This window comes from Eretmochelys imbricata, chromosome 2 (assembly GCF_965152235.1).
Source record: "Eretmochelys imbricata isolate rEreImb1 chromosome 2, rEreImb1.hap1, whole genome shotgun sequence".
NCBI classification, from domain to species: Eukaryota; Metazoa; Chordata; order Testudines; family Cheloniidae; genus Eretmochelys; species Eretmochelys imbricata.
This window is the reverse complement of record NC_135573.1, coordinates 32,769,924-32,792,038: the sequence shown is the minus strand read 5'-3', so window position 1 is coordinate 32,792,038 and position 22,115 is coordinate 32,769,924. Positions and strand designations below refer to the sequence as shown.

General features: G+C 40.4%; 1 protein-coding gene across 5 annotated transcripts in view; it reads left to right on the top strand.

Annotated features, from left to right (window-relative positions):
• Positions 1-1,122: 1,122 nt before the first annotated feature.
• The window catches only part of EMC2 (ER membrane protein complex subunit 2), a 59,268-nt gene continuing 38,275 nt past the window's right edge, over positions 1,123-22,115 (top strand). For all 5 annotated transcript variants that reach the window (XR_013345074.1, XM_077809877.1, XM_077809878.1 and 2 more), the window contains exons 1-5: positions 1,123-1,204; positions 7,238-7,351; positions 11,449-11,513; positions 15,146-15,231; positions 21,845-21,902. Coding sequence is in view for 4 of the 5 variants with exons in the window: in XM_077809877.1 (XP_077666003.1) it covers positions 1,165-1,204; positions 7,238-7,351; positions 11,449-11,513; positions 15,146-15,231; positions 21,845-21,902 (363 nt within the window). In the remaining variant the exon portion in view is untranslated. The remainder of the gene's footprint in view (positions 1,205-7,237; positions 7,352-11,448; positions 11,514-15,145; positions 15,232-21,844; positions 21,903-22,115) is intronic.

Below are 22,115 nucleotides of genomic sequence, written 5' to 3'. Positions count from 1 at the left end.
CTAAAGTTTTGACGCTAACCCAGGAAATTAGTCAGCCTTGAAGTCATGTGATCTTAAAGAATAAATCTGTTATATATTAAAAAAAGAATTAAAAATTGTAGATGACAAAACTGCAGTAAAAACATAGGAAGTGTTATTCTAGAAATATTGTCAGATATGATTGCTGAAGCTACTAGCAACTGTTAATATGTTCAAGGATCTAGTATTAAAATATAAGTTAAATAGCACGTCATCCATTGACATAGTATTAATGAAGGTAAGTGAAGTGCTAAGAATAAGAAGAGTAATAAAAATAACATTTAAAAAAATATTTTAAAGGCATGAAACTACATTTATAGTGAACTACAAGAAAAAGAAAAGGAGGACTTGTGGCACCTTAGAGACTAACAAATTTGAGCATAAGCTTTCGTGAGCTACAGCTCACTTCATCCGTGAAGTGCATCCAACAAAGTGAGCTGTAGCTCACGAAAGCTTATGCTCAAATAAATGTTAGTCTCTAAGCTGCCATAAGTCCTCCTTTTTCTTTCTGCAGATACAGACTAACACAGCTGCTACTCTGTCACAAGAAAAAGACAGTCCAATGCCAGCAGTCAGAACAGCAGCTGAGACAAGCTACTCTGAGGCTTTATGCAGACATACTATCGGATAACCACTTTCTTTAACCACTACAACTATGGATGGCCATCAGAGTTTTTAGGGGTGTGCGTGTGTGTGAAATATTTCACCGGATCCTTCAGCAGCTCACTCCATCCTTGCAGGTGGAGAAGCCCGGCCTTGTCCAGGCTCTGGGCTGCGCTGAGCCTGTAAACACTCAGCCCTGGGAGGCGGGAAGCGACCTGCCCAGCTGGGGGAAACAGCCCTATTTCTGCTGCCCTTTGTGGGAACTTTGCCTGAGGCTCCCCCATCTGCCTCTGTCTGGCAGCGCCTCCCCCACCCCCCTGATTCCACCCCTTGACTACCCCGGCCTCCCGCTGTTGTTCGCCCCTCCTGGGCAGCCACTCTCCCCTCCCCATCCCGCGCCCTTTCACCCAACAGCGAGGAGCCCGGGCACAGCCCAAGGCAGGGTAGAGGCTTCAGCAGACGCCATCACGCGTGCGCAGCCCCCAGGCGCATGCTCGGAGGGTGATCGCACAGGGGCGGGGAGGAGGCGGTTACGCCGGCAAGATGGCGAAGGTCTCGGAGCTGTACGATGTGACCTGGGAAGGTAACTGCTCCTGGCCGAATGGGGGGGGGGGATCCGGGGCGTGCGGCCGGCCGGGCTCCGCCTCCCGTGACCTGCCTCCCTCTGACTCTGCGCCGGGTCACTAGCACGGGCTGCCCGGCGGGGGGAGCCGTGGTTGGGGGGGTGGTCTCGTCTGGCTGGGGCCCGAGCAGTGCGCTGAGCTCCCCGCGAGAGGCCAGCGCCGCCGGCCTTCCCAGCTGGCAGTGGCGCACCGGCCACTGGCTGCATGGCCGGTCACCCTGCGGCCCCCAAGCGCCCCCTTGCTGGGACGGACTCGGGCGGAGGCTGCGCCTGGCCGGGACACAGTACGAGGTTGGGGCCTGCCCCTCTGCGCCAGGTGCGGGCAGGCAGGCTCAGCTCACCAGGATCCAAGTGTGGAGGGGCTCAGTGTGTGTGTCGGGCGGACTCCAGGGTGGGATGAGAGGGTTCTGTGTGGGCCAGACTGGGTGCGGGGGGGTCTGAATGCACAGGTGCTCGTTTAGGGCATCTCGGCGCAGGGGCAGTGGGACTTTGCCGGGGGGGGGTCCCCAGATGAAGGTGGTTGGGGCTCAGCAGAGAGGATCCAAGTTTAGGGGAATGGGGCCCTGTAAAGGGGGGTGTGTCTGGGTGCAGCTGGTTGTGGCTTGGTGAGGGGGCGGGAGGCTTGGGGAGGTCTAGGTGGGTGGGCTAATTAGGGTGGGGATTCAATGGGCCTGCTTAACAGGGGAGCCCCAGCTGCATCTGCTGAGGGGATACCACATGCAAAGCTCCCATTTGTGTCCCCCCCCCCCCCCCCGTTGCCCTTCCCTTCCCCATTCCATCCCCCTTCCTCTCCCCATGTTTCCTGACCCATTTCCCTTCTCTCTCTCCCTCCCTCCCACATTCCCCTTTCCCTGGCCCTCTTCTCAGTATTTACGCTACCTTGCATGCCAGTATCTCCCAAATGAGAACTGGCAGGGAAAAGTTTGTCCCCTCTCCCTGACTGTAACATCACATGTGTGGAACAGGTATCCTGGTCCAAACTTCTTTCCAAACCTTCTCGCACATGTGCTCTGTTACAAAATTTCTGTTAATGTGTTTAGCTCACATTGTTGTTAAACCTGCATGGTATCTTGACCTGTTGGCAGACAACCCACTAGCAACTGTCCTTTCATTGTTGAGAGAGAAAAAAGCCTTAATGAGAAACTACATGCTTACACTTAAAATTGTCCAATAACTCAGGGCAGGTCTATACTAAAAACTTTTCCAGTAGAGGGGTGAAACTTTTTTAAAATGACGCTTCTATACTTGCAAAAAGCCCTGGTTTAGACACAGTTACACCAGCTGTTATAGTTTATTTCATTTGGGGAATTGGTATAACCTATACCAGCAAAAGAACTCTTGTATAAGCTTATGTCTACACTGACAAACCCCTTTTAGCGTAGACATGGCCTCAAAAATGGCTGTACAGATTTAACTCTGATTTTCAAATAAAAGAAAATAGATGGAAAATTTCAAGCCCCAAAGAAAACTTTACAGAAAGTTGTATGCAACTGACCCCTTTGAATGTTATCAAGAATGACAGATACTTCTCATGGACACAGTAGGGAATTATGTGTTGTTTTTTCAAAAGCTGCTAAGTGACTTATGAGTACAAGCTGCAATGGGGCTGATGCTTTGAAATCACGTAGTTGCTTCTGAAAGTTTCATCCTTACACTTTCATATTACAATAAATTATTTTACTTTGGGGCTTTTGTCTAAAGTCCTCAAAGTACTTTGCAACAAACAACTAATTTACTCTTGCATCCACAAATGCCAGATCATATAGCATCAGGGTGAATTTGATTTAAATCATAATTTAAATCACTACTCAGGATGACTCAATTTAATCATGGATTTCTACATAAAAGTGCATTCTTCTTGGTTGTTATAACCTTAATACATATTCTTCACAACTCGGAGGTAAATGTAGGTTTCATTGTTAGAAGATACACACTATACGTTTTTAAAGTGATTTATTTTGAAAACTTTGGCTAGGAGGTGCATCAAATGAGAACTGCAACCATATGTTGTTAGCTTGGGATTCTCTTCACTCTCTGCTAAATGATTTCTTCTCATCTTGGATACATTTGCAGCACTGACTGTGACCAAGCTGCGTACTAGACATTTGAATTTCTTTCCGCAGCTTGTTATAGCTTTTACTGCTACTTCTTGTAAGTATTCTGCTGTGTGTGCATTTCCTGATGTACCAATTGTTTCATTAAGGAAGACATTCCCTTCTTCAGTTGTCACACAATCACATACAACAGCATCATTGTGGACATTGCTCCACCCATCAAGACTCAGGTTAACAATTTTACCCTCTAGACCAGTGCTTCTCAAGCTATCTGATGAGGGGGACTGACAATTTTTTTTTTTCAATATGCTCCCAGACCGGCAGCCGATGGCTCGCGGACCGGCACCGGTCCGCGGACCACCACTTTGAGTAGCACTGCTCTAGACCTTTTGCACACTGCTCAATTTCTTTCATACACTTTATCCAGCAATTTGCCTGTGACATCTGCTCTGTTAGGTGGACTGTATCCTTGTCTTAATGACTGAACCATGTTAATGAAGTGTGGGTTCTCAATTATATGGAAAGGAGACTTTGTTGCATAAACAAACTGGGCAATTTTATCATCAATTACCTCTTTTTGTAATCTGCCGGTTCTTATCACAAACTTATCTATGGTGGTTTCTGGATGATGGAATTTTTTTTTTTCTTTTTGCTACAGGTGATAATGTGGCTATGTGACATACATGATATGGTTGAAACACTGTCATTGGCAGATAACTCTGAAACTATAGAAAATGATGGTGATCTTGAAGGTGGATAGTCTTCAGAATCCTGTATGTTGAGGATGGATTCTCTTAAACAAAATAAGTCAATGCAGTTATTTAATTGAAGTGAAGCACTAAAATGGGTTACCTAGGGAGGTGGTGGAATCTCCTTCCTTAGAGATTTTTAAGGTCAGGCTTGATAAAACCCTGGCTGGGATGATTTAGATGGAGATTGGTCCTGCTTTGAGCAGGGGGTTGGACTAGGTGACCTCCTGAAGTCCCTTCCAACCATGATACTCTGTGCTTCTATGAATTAATATTACCATATTGCTCATTTAGTATTACTCATTGCATTCACTGACCCTCAATACTACTTAAAAAATAAATAGCTGAAATAGGCAGATCTTCCTTTTGCAATTTCATCTTTAATCACAACTGCATCTAAAATGTAACAACTGTATTTTTTGCTCAAACATGATAATTGAAGAATAGTCCAGAAGGAAGACAGGCTGTCCTTAAGAAAGAAGTATTTTTATTCTATACACCAAATAAGATGACTAAAACTGGGATTGCCACAGAGAAAAGTAAGGTTCTTAAACATTAACTTAGCTAACTGCAGATGTTGAGCTGTCACAGTTAGAGGCAACATGGGCCAGTGGATAAAGCACTGGTCTTTGTTAGTAGGTGAGGATTTTCTTTCCTGGCAAGACTGCCATTCAGAAGCTTGGATACCCTGGTACAGGGCAAGGAGATAAGAACCTGAATACAACACAGTTGTTCTATTACTTCCTAATATGTGACCCTGGGCAAGTTGTTTAGTCTGTTGCTATTTTACAGATGAGAGTGAAAAACTTAGAGATACCATTGTAAAGGATTTTAAGAAAGTAGTATAAAAATTGGTGGTATAAATCATTAAGTATACAGTCCTCCTTGTTGTGAGCCCAACTGCCTAATAATTGATCACAGTTAGTTAGACAAATCAAAGTAAAAGTGCAGAAAATGTGAATATCTGCTATTGGGTAATCATGCCCCTAAGTATGGATTTATTTTCTTCAATTGTGTTTTTAATGTAAAGATTCGAAAACTATATTCCAAAAGGCAGACTGAACAAACAAAGAGAATTAAAATCTTAAAATACTTGGAAAAATTAAGATTTTAGTCTAGCGACTTTGATACCCAGAAAATGTGAACTGAAAACCTAGTAAAAGTGGAGTAACTACAAACTATACCTTTTTGTTTTCCAGTGTGCCCATGTCATCCTTCCAGACTGTAAACTCTCCAGAGCAGAGATTGCATTTCACTTCTTGCATAGAATGGCCCCAGTATGCTCAGTTCTATTACCACCATTGTGACAAAGTGTCTGTTGCAGTGGGTTTCTTACACTTCCGTTTATATATCTGTAACTCTGGACGACCTTAACCATTTTTCTTTTAAACCACACTAAAATAAACAGATCCATCAGTTCTTCTAGATCAACTTATATACATAGCAACATAAATATAAGTGAAATTAACCAACCTCCCCGCACCTCTGCCAGAGTCCAATACTGCTACTACCCAGCCCTGTGTTACAAAGTACAGGTGTACTTGCCCTAAAAATTTAAAGTATGATTGGCTGACACAACCAATAAGCTTAACACCCCACACCTCCCAAAATGAGTCTGCTTAGATTACCAACATTTTTCATTTTTTTGGCCTTCTGTTCAGAGTGCAGCACTTTGTAATCTAGCTAACATATTTTTTATTGTATTTATGTATACTAGCACATTTATTTTTGCTTGCGTTCTCACTTTCAGTGATCAAGGGATACAGCATACTCTGTGTTTTGCTTTTTTCCATCACTGCAAAGCCTACTTTGGTGATTAATGGTTGACATGAATGTTGTTAGTAGCTTAGATAGTATTACATTTGAAAGTTATCCTGGCATGGAGGCTTTAATAGTTGTCAAGTAAATGAATTGGTGAAAATTGGATGACTTATTTATTTTGTGTATGTTTAGACTGTCAGTTTGTGTGATACATTTGTGTTCAGTCACATTCTTGCTGTCTAATATTTAAATTGCCAGGGATAGTCATGTCAAGAACCATTTAATTTTACTCATGCACATCAAATGTAACCCTGTGGTGGTTTTGGTTGACTTTCAAAATACAAAATGTGACACAGTAACAGTTTTATGAGAGATCTGAGATCACTTCTGGTAGATGGAAAAGGGTCTACATTTACTCTTAAACTGTCAAGTTTTGTTAATTTGTGCATTTTGAAATGCAAGGAAAACTGTCAAAATATAGCAAGGTCTATTAGCTATAGGAAAGTTATAATTCATGGGGATGCTGAAACTTACTTTGAAAGTTACCAGATAAGGTTATGTTGCAGATACCAATCACAAGTTTGAAAATAGGAGTTGTTCTGTTTTTCTTGTTTGTATGATGAAGTTTTGTATTGGTAGCTTAGAACAGTTCTAAGGTGGAACTCCACTTCTTGGTTTTTTTTTGTTTTTTTTTCCCCTGTCTACTCTCTGTGGACTCGCCTTCCTTCCCAGTAGTGATGAACAGTAATATCTTGTATAATGGTGCTTTCTATGCAGGAGAATCTGAGTGCCCTCCAAAGCATATCCATGCAACATCACTCAAATATATAACTCACTCAGGGTTGGAGAGGGTGACAGCCAGATGGACAAATGGCACCAATGGTTGAGAGAGGGTAATTATGACTAAGAATACCAGGATAAGCCCTTAGCAAGATTTAATAAGATCTTCAACCTGTTGCCATCCCCAGTAGGGGAGGAACTCAGTTTTTAAGGTTTTTGTTTGATTGGTTTATTTTTTGTTAGTTTGAAGTCCTACACATATTAACATGTGTAGCCCTACACATATTAAATTGATCTACGCTGAATCGTAGGGCTTGAGTTGGCCATGATCGGAGCTGGATCTGTATTGTATGGAGTCTTTTTCATATCTGATGTTTAGATTGTTAATCCAATATCCTCTGAACTCACAAATTCAGTGGATTACTTCCCCCCTCCCCCCCTTGCTTTTGGACAGTCTACACAAGGGTTGCAAGATAACAATTTCAAAGTTCTAGGGATCAATCTGTCCACAAGCGATTCTGGTATTAGTGGAAATTACTTCTGTGGATCTCCTGTATATGTTTAAGAATAGATTATACCCCTCAAAGTCATTTCCAGAAATAGACTTCACATTATGTTGTTGCATGGAAATCTTATATTTTGTTTTTCAGAGATGCGTGATAAAATGAGGAAGTGGAGGGAAGAAAACCATCGGAACAGCGAGCAGATAGTGGAAGTTGGAGAAGAGTTAATTAATGAATATGCATCTAAGCTTGGGGATGACAGTAGGTTGAAATTATTTGAAAACCTTTTACTATCTGTAACTGTTAGTATATGCAGCTAGTTTTGTTACTCTGCTATTCGCTTGTTATACTCTCCATATTATTTTTACTCTTTTGTTGTCATTCTGCATCTACTAATGTTGAGTACATACATTATTTTCTTAATTTTCTAATTTGCCAGTATTCTAAGCTCTTAATTTGCTTCTCAAAGATGGCTTGTAGAGGAAGTAGGTGAAAAACGTATCTAATTGAGCTTAGGGGTGCTGGAACAATTTTTATAGTGAAGGTGTTGAGTCATTGAACCAAACTGTAAACCCTGTATATAATGGTAACCACTTCAAGCCAGAGGGTGCTGCTGCACCCCCAACACCCCTAGTTCCAGCACCTATGATTGGACTCTTAGGTTGGCACATAGTGACCAGTCATAAGAATCTACTGTGAACATTTGGCAGAGATTTGTTGTCTAGCTGTCACTCAACAGGTCATCTACACTTCAGAAGGATGGCAAAAAAAAAACGAGGGGAGTTTTTTAATAAGGAAAAGGGAATGCTATTCCTTAAATTAAGCCATAAGTGATACTATGTTGTAGAAATTAATATGAAAGCTGTTCTTATGATAGAATAGCATTTGTGACGCTGTAGTTTAGGGCACCTCTGGGTTTCTGCAATACATAAAATAGCTATTTTCAGGGGATTTTAATTCCTTGACACTATGTCTCTCGGGACAGAACTTGGCGTAGAGTGCTTCAGACCAGAAGGGAATTGTTCAGAAATAACAATGCAATATTACTTTTTATGTAAGAGCAGTAGAAAAAACAAAATACTTCATGGCAAGAATACTTCATGGCAAGAATTTGCATATGAATCCCATACAGGCAGGAAGGGATAAATATCCATGATTTGTTTTTAATGTTCATTCCTCTTTCTTCGGCTTTCCTTTTTATAATTTAGTTAACCTAATACAAAAAGTACATTTTCACTTTCATTTTTTTTCATTTGCCAGCCTTTCTTTTAGAGTTGCTATTGAAGTTTTGCAACCATAGTGATGAAATATATTTATTAGTTGAAGTCTGAAGAGCTTTAAACAAGTCCCTATTTAATTTTAATAAATTATTTCTTTAACAGACCAGTGACTAAAAATCTAGCAAAATATATCCTGGACTAACTCTTGCACTCATTTTCTTAATATTTGACCAAAAATCTTTCAACTTGCAAGTTTCCTGGAAACTGTAAAGATGGCTCCCTGTACCATGGTATTTCCTCCAGATTTCTTGCAATGAGAGGGATCTTAAAATGCTAACCATTATAAATAGTACATCATCTTTAGATAGTCATATGGCTAATCTATACCATGGGTGGCCAGCCTGAGAAGGAGCCAGAATTTACCAGTGTACATTGCCAAAGAGCCACAGTAATATGTCAGCAGCCCCCCATCAGCTCCACCCCCTTCCCCTCCCCGCTCCCAGTGCCTCCTGATCCGCTGTTTCATGGCATGCAGGAGGCTCTGGGGGCGGGGGGAGGGAGAGGAGCGATGGCATGGCAGGCTCGGGAGGGACCAGGAAGGGGTGGAGTGGGGACAGGGCTTGTGGCAGAGCCAGGGATTGAGCAGTGAGCACCCCCTGGCACGTTGGAAAGTTGGCGCCTGTAGCTCCAGCCCTGGAATCGGTGCCTAGACAAGGAGCCGCATATGAACCTCAGAAGAGCCGCATGTGGCTCCGGAGCCCCAGGTTGGCCACCCATGATCTATACAAACAGCCTTCGCTATGTATATTGTAGCACAATCTTCTTGGGACTAAGAGTCTTTAAATACTTAATAAGAGTCTTGCATGTGCTGCCTCCCTTCTTCAACTATTATAAATGCATTGTAAGACTGCATGCATGGGTGCTGGGACTAGGGGTGCTGGGATGCTGCTGCACCCCCTGGCTTGAAGTAGTTTCCATTATATACAGGGTTTACCGTTTGGTTCAATGCTTCTCAGCACCTCTGACTCCATGGGTGGATTTGATAGTAGCTCCAGCAGGAAGTTGGTGGTAAAATTAACGCAGGGCCTAACAAAGGGAGCTGTTGTCATTTTTTTTCTCTTTAAATAAACAGAAACTCACTGTGGATTAGCTTCTTTTATTAGGCTCTTGTTAATCAGTTATAAGGAAAACTACATTTTATTATGGGCTGGTGCTGGCTTTGTGGGGTGCCTCCCCACCCCTTCTTTACCAGAGCCCTTGCACAGTGGGCCTCTCCATTGCCTTCTGCATCACAGGCTGAGTCACTCTTCATCATGCCCTCTGTTGTCCAGTCCAGTCTTCATCATTTTCAGAGTGTGTGTGTAGACTGGACTATATCTGTGTCCCATATTTTACTGTAATCAGATTTTACTAGCTAAATTAGTTGCAACCTTCATTTGAATTGCTAGACTTCCAAGCAAATGTGTAAGAGGATCAAAAATTATTTACAGGTCTGATTGTATTCCTGTTGGGTTCTTTTCACTGTTTCAAGGAAGATATAGTAGAAACATAATGGGTTCATAGATGGGCAGCAAAAATGACTCGAGGCATGGAAATACTTTTTTATGAACGACTGAAAGATTGGGCCTTTTTGGTTTCGAGAAGAGACAGGTAAGAGGAGAACAATAGAAGAATGCAAAACTATAAAATAAAACAACAAATACCCAACCCTCAAAGATGACGCTATACACACAATTTCCCCACCAACTCCCCTGTGGAGACATGAGAGAATGAACCACATGTGGCACTTAATGCACTAATGGAAGACACTACGAACCTATATAGAATAGAAATTAACAAATGCCACAGAGAAGGTAAATTGGGTATCTGTTTACACTGTCCCATCATACAGAGGACATCCAATAAAACTGAAAGGAAACCATTTTCAAATTGATAAAAAGAAACATCTTTTAAAAGAACACCTTATTTATCCTGTGGAACTCATCAAAAGCTGTTGAGTGTTTAACAGTGGTCAAAGAAGGACTGAACTTTTATATGGATGGTCAGAAAATCCAAGTCCAATTGAATGGGATTTAAAAATATATAAAAGCCCTTGGCTTCCCTCAGGGGCAGCTTATTGTATAACTGTCAGCTGCAGGGGTTCTTGTGCTAAGCATCTGGAGCTAGCCACTGCTAGAGACAGGATACCAGATGAGTGGACTACGGCCTGATGTGTTCCAATGAAATCTGATTTTCCTTGTGGTAACTTAGAATTTTTTTTTAATGTAATTTTTCTTCTAATGAAATTAGAAATACCTGTTCAGTGAGCAATAGCCTTTATTCTGGTATGGGGAAAGGTTAACGTTACTGTTTAGATTTATGCTTTCTTTCTTATGAAATTCCTATATAAAAGGTTAATTTGTTTTCCCTCAAGTTCTCTGAGCACCAGTGGTGGTGGCTATTTGTCCTCTTTGTAGAAGATTTTTGCTTCAGGCCTGATCCTGCAAGGAGCTGAACACGCTTCACTCCCATTGACTTAACACTCAGCTCACTCTGGGGAGTGTTACATACTCCCCTCCCCACCCATGTTCTCTGTCTTGTCTAACAGGACTGTAAACTCTCCCTAGCAGGGACTGTCTCTTACTCTGTACAGTTCCTAGCACAATGGGGCCTCATTTTCAGTTGCCCCCTACACTCTATCCTAATACAAATAACATTTGTCAGTGGAATAAGCTAATTCCCACAGAACAGGGAAGAAGGCAATATTGTACTTACAGTAAGGTAGTGAAACAGTTAAGGGAAAAGTTTTCTTCTTTCTAGCATGTATGGCTGCTCTCCAGATCTGGTCACAGTGCATTTCATAATGGGTCTATTTCAACAGACAACTGTAGATACAATGTTAAGAAAAGCAAAGAATTAGAATTTTTTGCCTTTCAAGATGTCAAAAGATACTTTGTTACTGAAGCAATAAAATTGCATAAGTGTACTTTTAATTAATTCCAGCAGTGTGTTGAAATGTCCCTGTTTCAGTAATGATGTACAGGAGTGGTAGGGAAAAATATACAAAGACGGAATTCATTAACCTTATTTACGTTTTAGGTGTTTCCCATCATTTTGAAAAATCAATTCTCACATTTAATATGTCTCTCTTGTATCTAGTATGGATAATATATGAACAGGTGATGATTGCTGCCCTGGACTGCAGTCGGGATGACTTGGCATTGGTAAGTTGTCAAGCAGATATTTCACTCAAACCTTAAGTTTTTTTTCACATGAACCTATTCCAGATTGGTTCTTTGGACAGTTTTATAGGATGCTAGGAACTATGTAGCTCGGCCTTGTAGGATTTCAAGAAATATACTGCTGAGGAGAAACCTCCTCCACCCACCTTAATGTGTAACTCTTATTTAGGGAGATCATGTTTCTTCTAGCTGTGAAAACATTTATAGCTACTCTGATATGGGCTGAAAGTCAGGAATAATATTAAAACTGCCATATTGTCCAGAGAATATTTGTTGGAAACCTCTCAAATTTTATCACTTTTTCAAACTTATTGAGAAAAAGTGTCCAGAGCTGTGCATGTGAATTTAGCTGCAGATAATTATTAACATTAACAGGAGTCATGCAGCTAAATGCTTGCACAGTGTATTAGGAAGGCCAATGTGTATGATCAGCTGCTTGCAGCATTTTTAAAGGTGAATATTAAAGCAGAAAATGTGGCTGTACCCTTTATTACTCCTTCGTGGTATATAAAGAGTCATAAACTTAAACATGCTTTGTTTTTTTTATACTACAAATATATTGAGTTGTATTCTTTCCTTCCCTCCTCCCCATGCGTCCTGAGGAGGAAGAGCTGGAGCTGAAGTTACAGCATTATGTGACATCACTTTTCACCCTCTGAAAGCACACCAGGGTCCTCCTGCAAAGACAAAAGGGAGGACCTGATAGTCACATGAGGCTTGGTACTACACCATTAAAATCAGCGGGGCTTTTTTCCATTGGCTTGAATGAGACCAGGATTAAGCCCATGTAAAATAACTGGGAATGAGGGGGAGAAGTGGTTTAACAAATCAAAACCAAAAAACAAGTGCCCTTGCCATTAATCATTTCTTAAAGTTACTGCATTTCAGCCATAGAAGTTGGTCCAGTAGAAAAAAAATTTTTTTCAGAATACTTCAATATGCTTTCTTAATAGATCAACATTGTGAATAGCCTTGTTAGAAATAGCCTATTAAGTAAATTAAGGGAGCCTTCTTATATTTTAATTTGTTTGTTATAGGCCACAATTGGTCTCTAAAGCTTAAAAAGCCTTTTGGATATCTTATTCAGCCTTTTTTTTTTTTTAACATTACTACTTAGATGCAGGGGGAAAAGTAAGATTTTTAGCTAATAATTCTTAACATTGTTGTGTGGTTAGTGAACTAATTCTTTCTCCAGCATCTTATGTCAAAGGATTGAAGACAAAGCGCCTATGCAGGGCTCTAAGCACTATTGTAATGGATTAAAAATGCAAACAAAAGCAAACTCAGCAACTTTCCCAAAATCAGGAAAGAAAAATGACAAAAGGACCTCTGTGCGCACATTTCAACCCTCAGTGCATTCTCCTGCCTGGCATGGGAGAAGAACTGTGTTTGTTGTGCCCAGATGGTCAACAGGCCTGGGCTTCTTCAGACCAAGAAGGGAGAGAATTCCATAGTTCAGAGTCCTGCATTGAGACTGCTCTTACAGTGCCTTGTGCACACTTAAACGCCAGGGTTTCAGTTCAAGTGCCTTCACTGACCACAGCTATGGCAGTATAGAACTGGGAGAGCATCAGTCTCTCAAATAGCCAGGATTAGAAAAGTGTAATGATCTTGAGTTCCATGTTTTAGGGTGAACTTCAGTACATACAGTAACGTAATATACCATATTGCACTTTCTGCAAGCCTCATGAATTCCTCTCATAGATAAGTCTTCTCTTCCACCAAGGAAATAAATGAATAGATTGAGAGAGAAGCCTCTTTTTTTATACTAGGTTTCAGAGTAACAGCCGTGTTAGTCTGTCTTCGCAAAAAGAAAAGGAGTACATCCGATGAAGTGAGCTGTAGCTCACGAAAGCTCATGCTCAAATAAATTGGTTAGTCTCTAAGGTGCCACAAGTACTCCTTTTCTTTTTATACTATTTTTTCTGAGTTTTTTTTATCTCTGTGGGTTTTTTTAACGCTTTTGTGAAATGCTTAAATGGACCAACATGGGGAAAAAATCAAAAATTGCCAAATACTGTGTTTACTAATAACCCAAGTAGCAGCTTTGAGTTTGGACTACTGGCCTCTTAGTGTCCTGTGAGGAACACAGCATGATCTGAGAGTATAGCTGCTTATCCACAGCACTGCGTATACGCTAAAAGCTTAGTGCAAGCCTTACATCTGAGTTGGGGTTATTTTAGTTTTGTTATAGGTCCACACATTTAATTCAAACTAGCTAACATCATAGTGGCTTTTTGCTACAGCTGCAGCCCCTGAGTATGTGAATAGTTTTTGAATTCCTATTACTTAGCAGCGAAGCACTTGACAGCTGTGATGCATCTTTCCTAAGGGACTGGTGTCTGTTCCAAATGAGAAGTCTGAGATGGTTTTCATCTCATTATTCTTTTTTGTCCTCTGATTTTCTTCATTCCCTTGCACCAAATAACTGATCATAACCCATGCATATACTACATGTAGCCAATTCCATATTTGTAACACATGGCTTTAGTGAGATCACCTACTGTTGGTAGACACCTGCAAAACCTGTGTCTAACATGCTAGAGTTACATTTTCTTTGCCTTTGTAGGATTAATCAGACTCTTAAGATTAAGAAACCTACCTGTTGAAGTACAGTAGAACTTCAGAGTCACAAACACCAGAGTTACGAACTGACCAGTTAACCACACACCTTATTTGGAACCTGAAGTACACAATCAGGTAGCAGCAGACACGCCCCCCCCCCCCCCCCCCCAAAAAAAAAAAAAAAAAAAAAAGGCAAGTACAGTATAGGGGGTGAATATCGTCTCCTGCTCAGCTATCTCATTGCTTGCAGGAGTGTGCAGACTGCATCTCCTGTGTCTGTAGGATTGATTGAACCCAGTGACACAAACATTATTATATATATATGTTTTCTTTGTATTGCAAACCATTATAAACAGCTTCTTTCAAAGGCAGTTTTTTCCATTATAAAAAATACATTCATTAAACAAAAAAGTGCCACCTGAACTCTTATTGTTTTTATAGGTGGGGTTTTTCTTTTGTGCACTGATTTAGGAAGGCCTCAAATCTGAAAAGCAAGTAAAAATCTTTCAAGCTAAATAACTGTTTCCAAGGAGCTCTGATTGTCTAGCTACTTGCATGGAAAATTCATCTTGTAATTAAGTCTTCTAGCTGACAAGGTTTCAATTTCTGAGCTTGTCTTTATTAATACATTTTATTGCTTATCCCAGAAGTTGCTGTTTTGTTTTAATCAAAAGTCACATTCCAAGTTGTTGACTTAGTCAGTCAAGGACTATTTTTTTTTCTTTTTCTTTCCATGTGTTGAATAATATTCACAGGGTATTGACTGAATTAAACAGTTTAAACTCTGAAAATAATTAATCGCTGGCCATGAGTCTTTCTCAGCTTGGAGTCTGTGGTCTGTCTACATATTCTGGAATCCTTGTGATATCACTGGACAGGAAGTAGTAGACCTTTTTCTAGGCATTGATGTGCTTTTTCTCTGGTTGTGGTAGGAAGTGCTGGTGACAAATACGCCTTCTGATTCTGACTTTTTTTTTTTAATGTGATAAGTAGTAGTTGTCACTCAAAGCTGAATCACTAACTCTGAGGAATTTATTTTATTTATGCAGTTTTGTCTTCAGGAGCTAAGGCGACAGTTCCCTGGGAGCCACAGGGTTAAGCGATTAACTGGCATGAGATTTGAATACATGGAAAGGTATGGCTGAATTTAAAAACCTAATTCTTGTCTGGAAAAAGGTACTTGATATCTCTTGAAAAAGGAATTCTTCACACAGTAAAATTCAGAGCAGAGGGTATAAATGCAATGCTCTTTCCTTTATAAAAATAGTTCTGTGTATGATGAGCTTATTGTGCTTAGGCACTTCTGTTGTATTTTGGCTAGCACAGTATTACAGTACTTGTAATCTTCCATTTGGACTTGATAGATTTAAAAGGTCCTTTACTTACCATCATCAAACTATAGACAGTAAAACACTACACAGTTGTTGTTTTGTTTTTTTTTGGCAAAACAAAGTCTGTATGCCACAGCTATAAACCAACATATTTAATCCAACTGGTCCAGAATTCCAAGTAGCATTCAGAACCATTGCCCTGCCCCAAATAACTGCTGAATATAGCTCTTCTCCAAGCTTTGTCCTTGTGGATAAAACCCTAATAGGTGACTCCAAAAACCTTGTAGAATATAAAAGTGAAAACTATAACCCTTCTGGATGCTTTTGCTCTATCCTACTGAAGGACTATAACTCTATTACATTTTATATAGGATGGTTCAGACGGCTTACAGATGGGTTCACTGTCCATAATATATGACTTTTCCCACAAAGGTGACCCCAAGAGTAGACTGTCCTCTAGGGCGCCTCTAGTCTTTGCCTGACTTCCCCCTTTGGACATGTTGTATATCAAGTTCCAATAAGCTATTCCAAAACAATCTACTTGTGGTGTGGCAGCTAGAAATTTTGCAAAGGGCTTCCAGAAACTGCCAACATGGAACGCTGGTACCGAGCATGCTTCCTGTAACACACTGCTTACAGTGTTGGCTTTTGAGGCCTAGAGCTCGTGGGCCACCCCGAATCCTGGACATAAGACATGTAAAGGGAGAAAACCCCATTTTCATTTAACAGATGTTTCTCATCCTTTCTTTTCCTTGCAAAGAATGTTTTGAAACTGTAAATTGATATGAATCTATGAAGCCTGTTGTTTGGGTTGAAATGAATGGAATGCTGGGCTCTTCTGCTGCAGCACGAGGCTAAGGTACCTAAGCAATCCTACTCTCATACCCACTCTTATGTAAAATGAGTTGATTTGAGATGTCTTGCTAATCCTTTCCCATAATTCTTAGCTCTGGTATATACATATTGGTGTGGCATGGTGAACAGGAATCTGGTTTTGGTTGCGGAATAGATGGCAAAAATTGGTTCTCAGACCTGCTCAAAAATGTGAAGGTCAGCTCTGTCTGCTTGTACATGCTTCTGTCCAGGTTTGTATGACCAAACTAAAGATGTTGGCCCATGCCTTTGACAAATGGACTCTAACCATAGGCAGGCATATGTACATAAGAATGGCCATACTTGGTCAGACATTGGTCCATCTAACTCAGTATTCTGTCTTAACAGTGGCCAGTGCCAAATCCTTCTGGCAGTTGGAGGTTTAGGGACACATGGTGCATGGGGTTGTGTCCCTGACCATCTTGGCTAATAGCCATTGATGGACCTATCCTCTACAAACTTAGCTCTTTTTTAACCCAGTTATAATTTTGGCCTTTATAACATCTCCAGGGAATGAGTTCCACAGGTTAACTGTGTTGTGTGAAGTACTTCCTACTATGTGTGTGTGGTTTTTTTTTTTTTTTTTAAATCTTCTGTCTGTTAATTTCATCGGGTGATATCCCTAGTTCTTGTGTTTATGTGAAGGGGTAAACAACACTTCGTTGTTCACTTTCTCCATGCCACTCATTATTTCATACACCTCTATCGTGTGCCTCCTTAGTCATCTCTTTTCTAAAATGAATGGTCCCAGTCTTTTTAATCTCCCCTTGTATGGAAGCTGTTGCATACCCCTAATCATTTTCATTGCTGTGCTCTGCACCTTTTCCAATTCTAATATTTTTTTTTTTTTTTTTGAGATGGGGCAACCAGAACTGCGCGCAATATTCAAGGTGTGGGCGTACTCTGGATTTATATTGTGGCATTATGATATTTTCTGTTTCATTATCTATTCCTTTCCTAATGCTTCTATTAGCTTTTTTGATTGTTGCTGCACATTGCGCAGATGTTTTGAGAGAATTATTTGGACTCCAAGATTTTTCTTAAGTGGCAGTAGCTAATTTAGATCCAATCATTTTGTATGTATAATTGGGATTATTTTTTCCAGCGTGCACTACTTTGCACTTTTCAACATTGAATTTCATCTGCCATTTTGTTGCACAGTGCCCAACTGACCGTTTATTCCTATCCTGTTTCCTATCTTTTAACCAGTTACTGATGCATGAGAGGATCTTCCTTCTTATCCTATGATTGCTTAATTTTTTAAAAGCCTTTAGTAATGGACCTTGTCAAAAGCTTTCTGAAAGTCCAAATACACTGTATCAACTGGATCACCCTTATCCACGTGCTTGTGGACTCCATCAAGGAGTTACTAGATTGGTGAGGCATGATTTCCCTTTACAAAAGCCATTTTGACTTTTCCCCCAATATACTGTGTTTGTTCATGTGTCTTATAATCTTGTTGTTTATTACAGTTTCAAATAATTTGATGGGTACTGAAGTTAGGCTTACCAGCCTGTAATTGCCAGGACCGCTTCTGGAGCCTTTTCTAAAAACATAGCTACATTAGCTATCCTCCAGTCATCTGGTATGGAGCCTGATTTAAGCAATAGGTTACATCTCAGTTAATATATCTGCAAGTTCATATTTGAGTTCCTTCAGAACTCTTGGGTGAGTACCGTCTGGTCCTGGTGCTATATAATTTATCAGTTTGGTCCAAAACTTCCTGTATTGACACCTCAGTCTGGTACAGTTGCTCAGATTTGTCACCTAAAAAGAATGACTTGGGTATAGAGCTCTCCCCTATGTCCTGTGTAGTAAAGAATGATGCAAAGAATTCATTTAACTTCTGTGCAATGGCCTTCTCTTCCTTTAGTGTTCCTTTAGAACCTTCCAGTGACCCATTGACTGTTTGGAAGGCTTCCTGCTTCTGATGTACTTAAAAACATACTTGTGTCTTGTTAGTTGCTCTTTCGATTCTTTTTTGACCTGCCTTGTTATCTTTTTCACTTGACTTGCCAGAGTTTATGCTCCTTTCTATTACTCTCAATAGGATTTGATGTCCAATTTTTATAGGATGTCTTTTTGCCTCTAGCTGCCTCTTTTACTCTGCTGGTTAGCCCTGGAGGCATTTTTTGGTCCTCTTACTAGTTTTATTCGTTGTTTGTTTTTTTTTTTTAAATTTGGGATCTACAATTAGTCTGAGCTTCCATTATGGCATTTTTAAATTGTCTTTGTGCAGTTTGCAGGCATTTCACCCTTGTGACTATTCCTTTTAGTTTCCATTTAACTAGCTTCCTTATTTCTGTGGAGTTCCCCCCTTTTTGAAGTTAAATGCTACAGTGATGTTTCTTTATTGCTTTTCTCCTTACAAGGATGTTAAATTTAATTATATTCTTGTGCTATTACTGACCGATTCATCTATATTCACCTCCTGGACTAGATCATGTGCTCCATTTAGAACTAAATCAAGAATTGCATCTCCCATGGTGGGTTCCAGGATGAGCTTCTCCAAGAAAGTTATTTATGGTGTCTAGAAATTATCTCTGCATCCCTTTTTGAGGTGACATATACCCAGTCAATATGAAGATAGTTTAAATCAGCCTCTCGAATCTCCCTGAGCATTTCACAGTCCTTGTCACCATCCTAGTCAGTGTATAGTGTATTCCTACTGCTATACTCTTACTGATCAAGCACGGAATTTCTATCGTTAGAGATTCTGTGGTACAATTTTGATTCATTTAAGATTTTTACTTTGACGCTGTGCTTTCTTTCACACATGGTGCCACTCCCCCACCAGTGTGACCTATTCAGTCATTCCCATATATTTTGTACCCTGGTATTACCTTGTCCTGTGATTATCCTCATTCCACCAAGTTTCCATGATGCCTATTATATCAATACCCTCATTTAAGCCAGGCACTCTAGTTCACCCGTTTTAGTATTTAGACTTCTAGCATTTGTACATTTTGTCAATATTCAGTTGCTTGCCTTCATGTGTTATATTTAAATGGAACTCTTTTGCGTTTGACTGTTCTTCATTAACTCCTACCTGTACTTTACGAACTTCTTTCCTGTCTTTTTTTCTAGTATATAGAATTTCCCCTTTAATAAACTTATCCCTAAGGGATGACTCTGCCCGAGCCATGTGCTCCACCACACTCATTGGCTTTCCCCCAACCCTTAATTTAAAAAATGCTCTACAACCTTTTAAATTTTACATACCAGCAGTCTGGTTCCACTTTGGTTTAGGTGAAGCCCATCCTTAATGTATTGGCTCCTTCTTTCCCCAAAGGTTCCCCAGTTCCTAATAAACTTAAAACCCTCCTCCCTACACTCTCATCTCATCCATTCATTGAGACCCTGCAGTTTTGCTTGTCTTTCTGGCCCCTGCTCATATAATTGAAAGCATTTTAGATAATGCTACCATGGAGGTCCTGGACTTCAATGTCTTATCTAGCAGCCTAAATTTGGCGACTGGGACCTCTGTCTTACCTTTCCCTATATCACTGGTGCCTACATGTACCATGACCACCAGCTCCTCCCAATCACTACATATAAGCATGTCTAGAGGCCTTGTGAGATCTGCAACCGTCGCACCTAGCAAGCAGTTTGCAGTGTGTTTCTTCAAGTCATCACAAACTCAACTATCTATATTTCTAATAATCATATATCCTCCATTACTGTTATCTCTTTCTTCTTAATAATTGGGGCTCCCTTCCCTGGAGGAGTATCCTAAGTGCAAGAAGATGCCATGACATCAAGTGGAAAGAGGTTCCCAACTATGATGATTTCCGTCCATTCCAGCCTGTTGTTCTCCTTCTGTGAGACTTTCATCCTCCTTAATAGCACAGATTCTATCAGATTGGAGGTGGGATTGCTCTATTATATCCCTGAAAGTCTCATCTATGTACCTCTCTCTTCCCTGTAACTCCTCTAGTTCAGCCACTCTGGCCTCAGAAGCCTGGATTGTTTCTCTGAGGGCCCCAGAGCTGTTTGTACTGCATGCACACACATGCTACCTGCCCACAAGGCAGTTTATCGTACATGCTGCTTTCAGTGCAATAAACTGGGTAACCCTGCACTCTGCTGCTGGACTTTTGCTTGCATTATTTTTACTCTTTCAGGGTTTTGTGTGTGTGTTACTGGCCTAAGTTTAAACTGTTTAAGTCTATGTGCCTCTTGCTTGCGCTCTCTCTCACCTCTCCTGTTCACTAGCTCCTCTGGTTGCTTAGGAGTTGTCTATTAAAACCCCTGTTCTCCCTGAGTTCTCTGCCCCCTCTTCAAGGGATTCTAAAAGGATTAGTGATCAAAGGATGGCAGTCTGGAGTCACACCACACTATAATCTTTAATCAAGTAAGCACATGGCAAGCAAACAAATGTAAATGTGGGGGATGACAATTTAGGGTCGTCATGGGCTGGCAACCTGGAATGGTTCAGCAGGGGAATGGAGTTCAACCAGCAGTTTTCCAAAACTGACAATATAGGTGCTCAAGCTAATGCCTTAGAGGTGGGATCACCTTGTGTCGCTCAACAATAACATCTAGCTGTTCTCAATAGCAGCAGGTCATAGTGATGAGTCTTGAGTGATAAGAACATCCTCTACCAGACTGGAGAATAAGTGTTGTGTCAAACAGCTGGGCCTGTAGCCATTCTATTTAGGTTTGTAAAGACCCTGTAGAAAACTGATAAAGTATTACGTAGTATGGAGATTTGAAGAAGTCAAATAGAGCCCTCACCATGTAGTTGTAATACAGTAGCTACATAGCTACACTGTATAAAACCAGCTCAAGCTATTAAATGGGCTGGATAAAATGACGACTGTTTCTCAGAGATGGTTTAAAACAGTAGAGCTATTCATTGCAGCAACATGGGTTAACTTATTTGTGTATTTCTAGTAGCAGAATTATAGTGGAGTAACTCTGTGTTGTTCTGGTGACTAGAAGGGGTTAATCTAATCTTTGCAATAGACTAGGAGTATGTGTGGTATCTCACAATCCATTATATTCTGCTGCTTATACTTTACACCATCATAAGAGAAACTTTAAATCCAAAATGAGACTCTCTGGAGCTTTGAAATACCACTGCTGTAATGGAGTAGCAAGTCTCTTGTTTTGGGTGGTCTTTAAAATGGCTGTGTGCGCTCGTGGTCGGGGAGAGGGAGAATAAAGGGCCTTCTAGGAAACTTAAAAGGTAGAATGAAGAAACAAAGGGCATATAAAATACCTGCCCTGCTTCTGGTGCAATCTAAATAATATCCCACTAAGAACTGCAATTTATTTTTCCGTTTATTTGGTGAAACCCAATGCTGCCATCCTTAGTCAAGACTTCCTTGGTGGGAGTTTTGCTTGAGTAAACGTTTATGTACAGACAGTAAAATTCAGTGACTGGTACACATTTTCCTTTGCAGCTATATAAGGTTAGCACAATACCAAGTATAGAAAATACTATAATGTTGTTACCTAATTACGGAGCCAATCAAAAACTTTTTAACCAAACAATTGAGCTGCGTCACTTCTAGAATTCACCTCTATTTCTTTAAATAGGTACGATGATGCCCTGCAGCTATATGACAGAATTTTACAAGAAGATTCAACCAATACAGTAAGTTAAATGTTTTCCCTAGAAATAATATTGTTTTAATTTGTACTAAACCTTTGCTAATCTAAGTGTAGTGAAATCATTGGGTAATTGAGAAATCATTTTTTAAAACTTCCTAGTGTAATATTCTAGCATTTATTTGTTTTCAGAATTATTTAATTTCCTTTCATCAAAAGGATTCATGGTTGCATTTTCTTTTACGTAAGTTGAATTTTG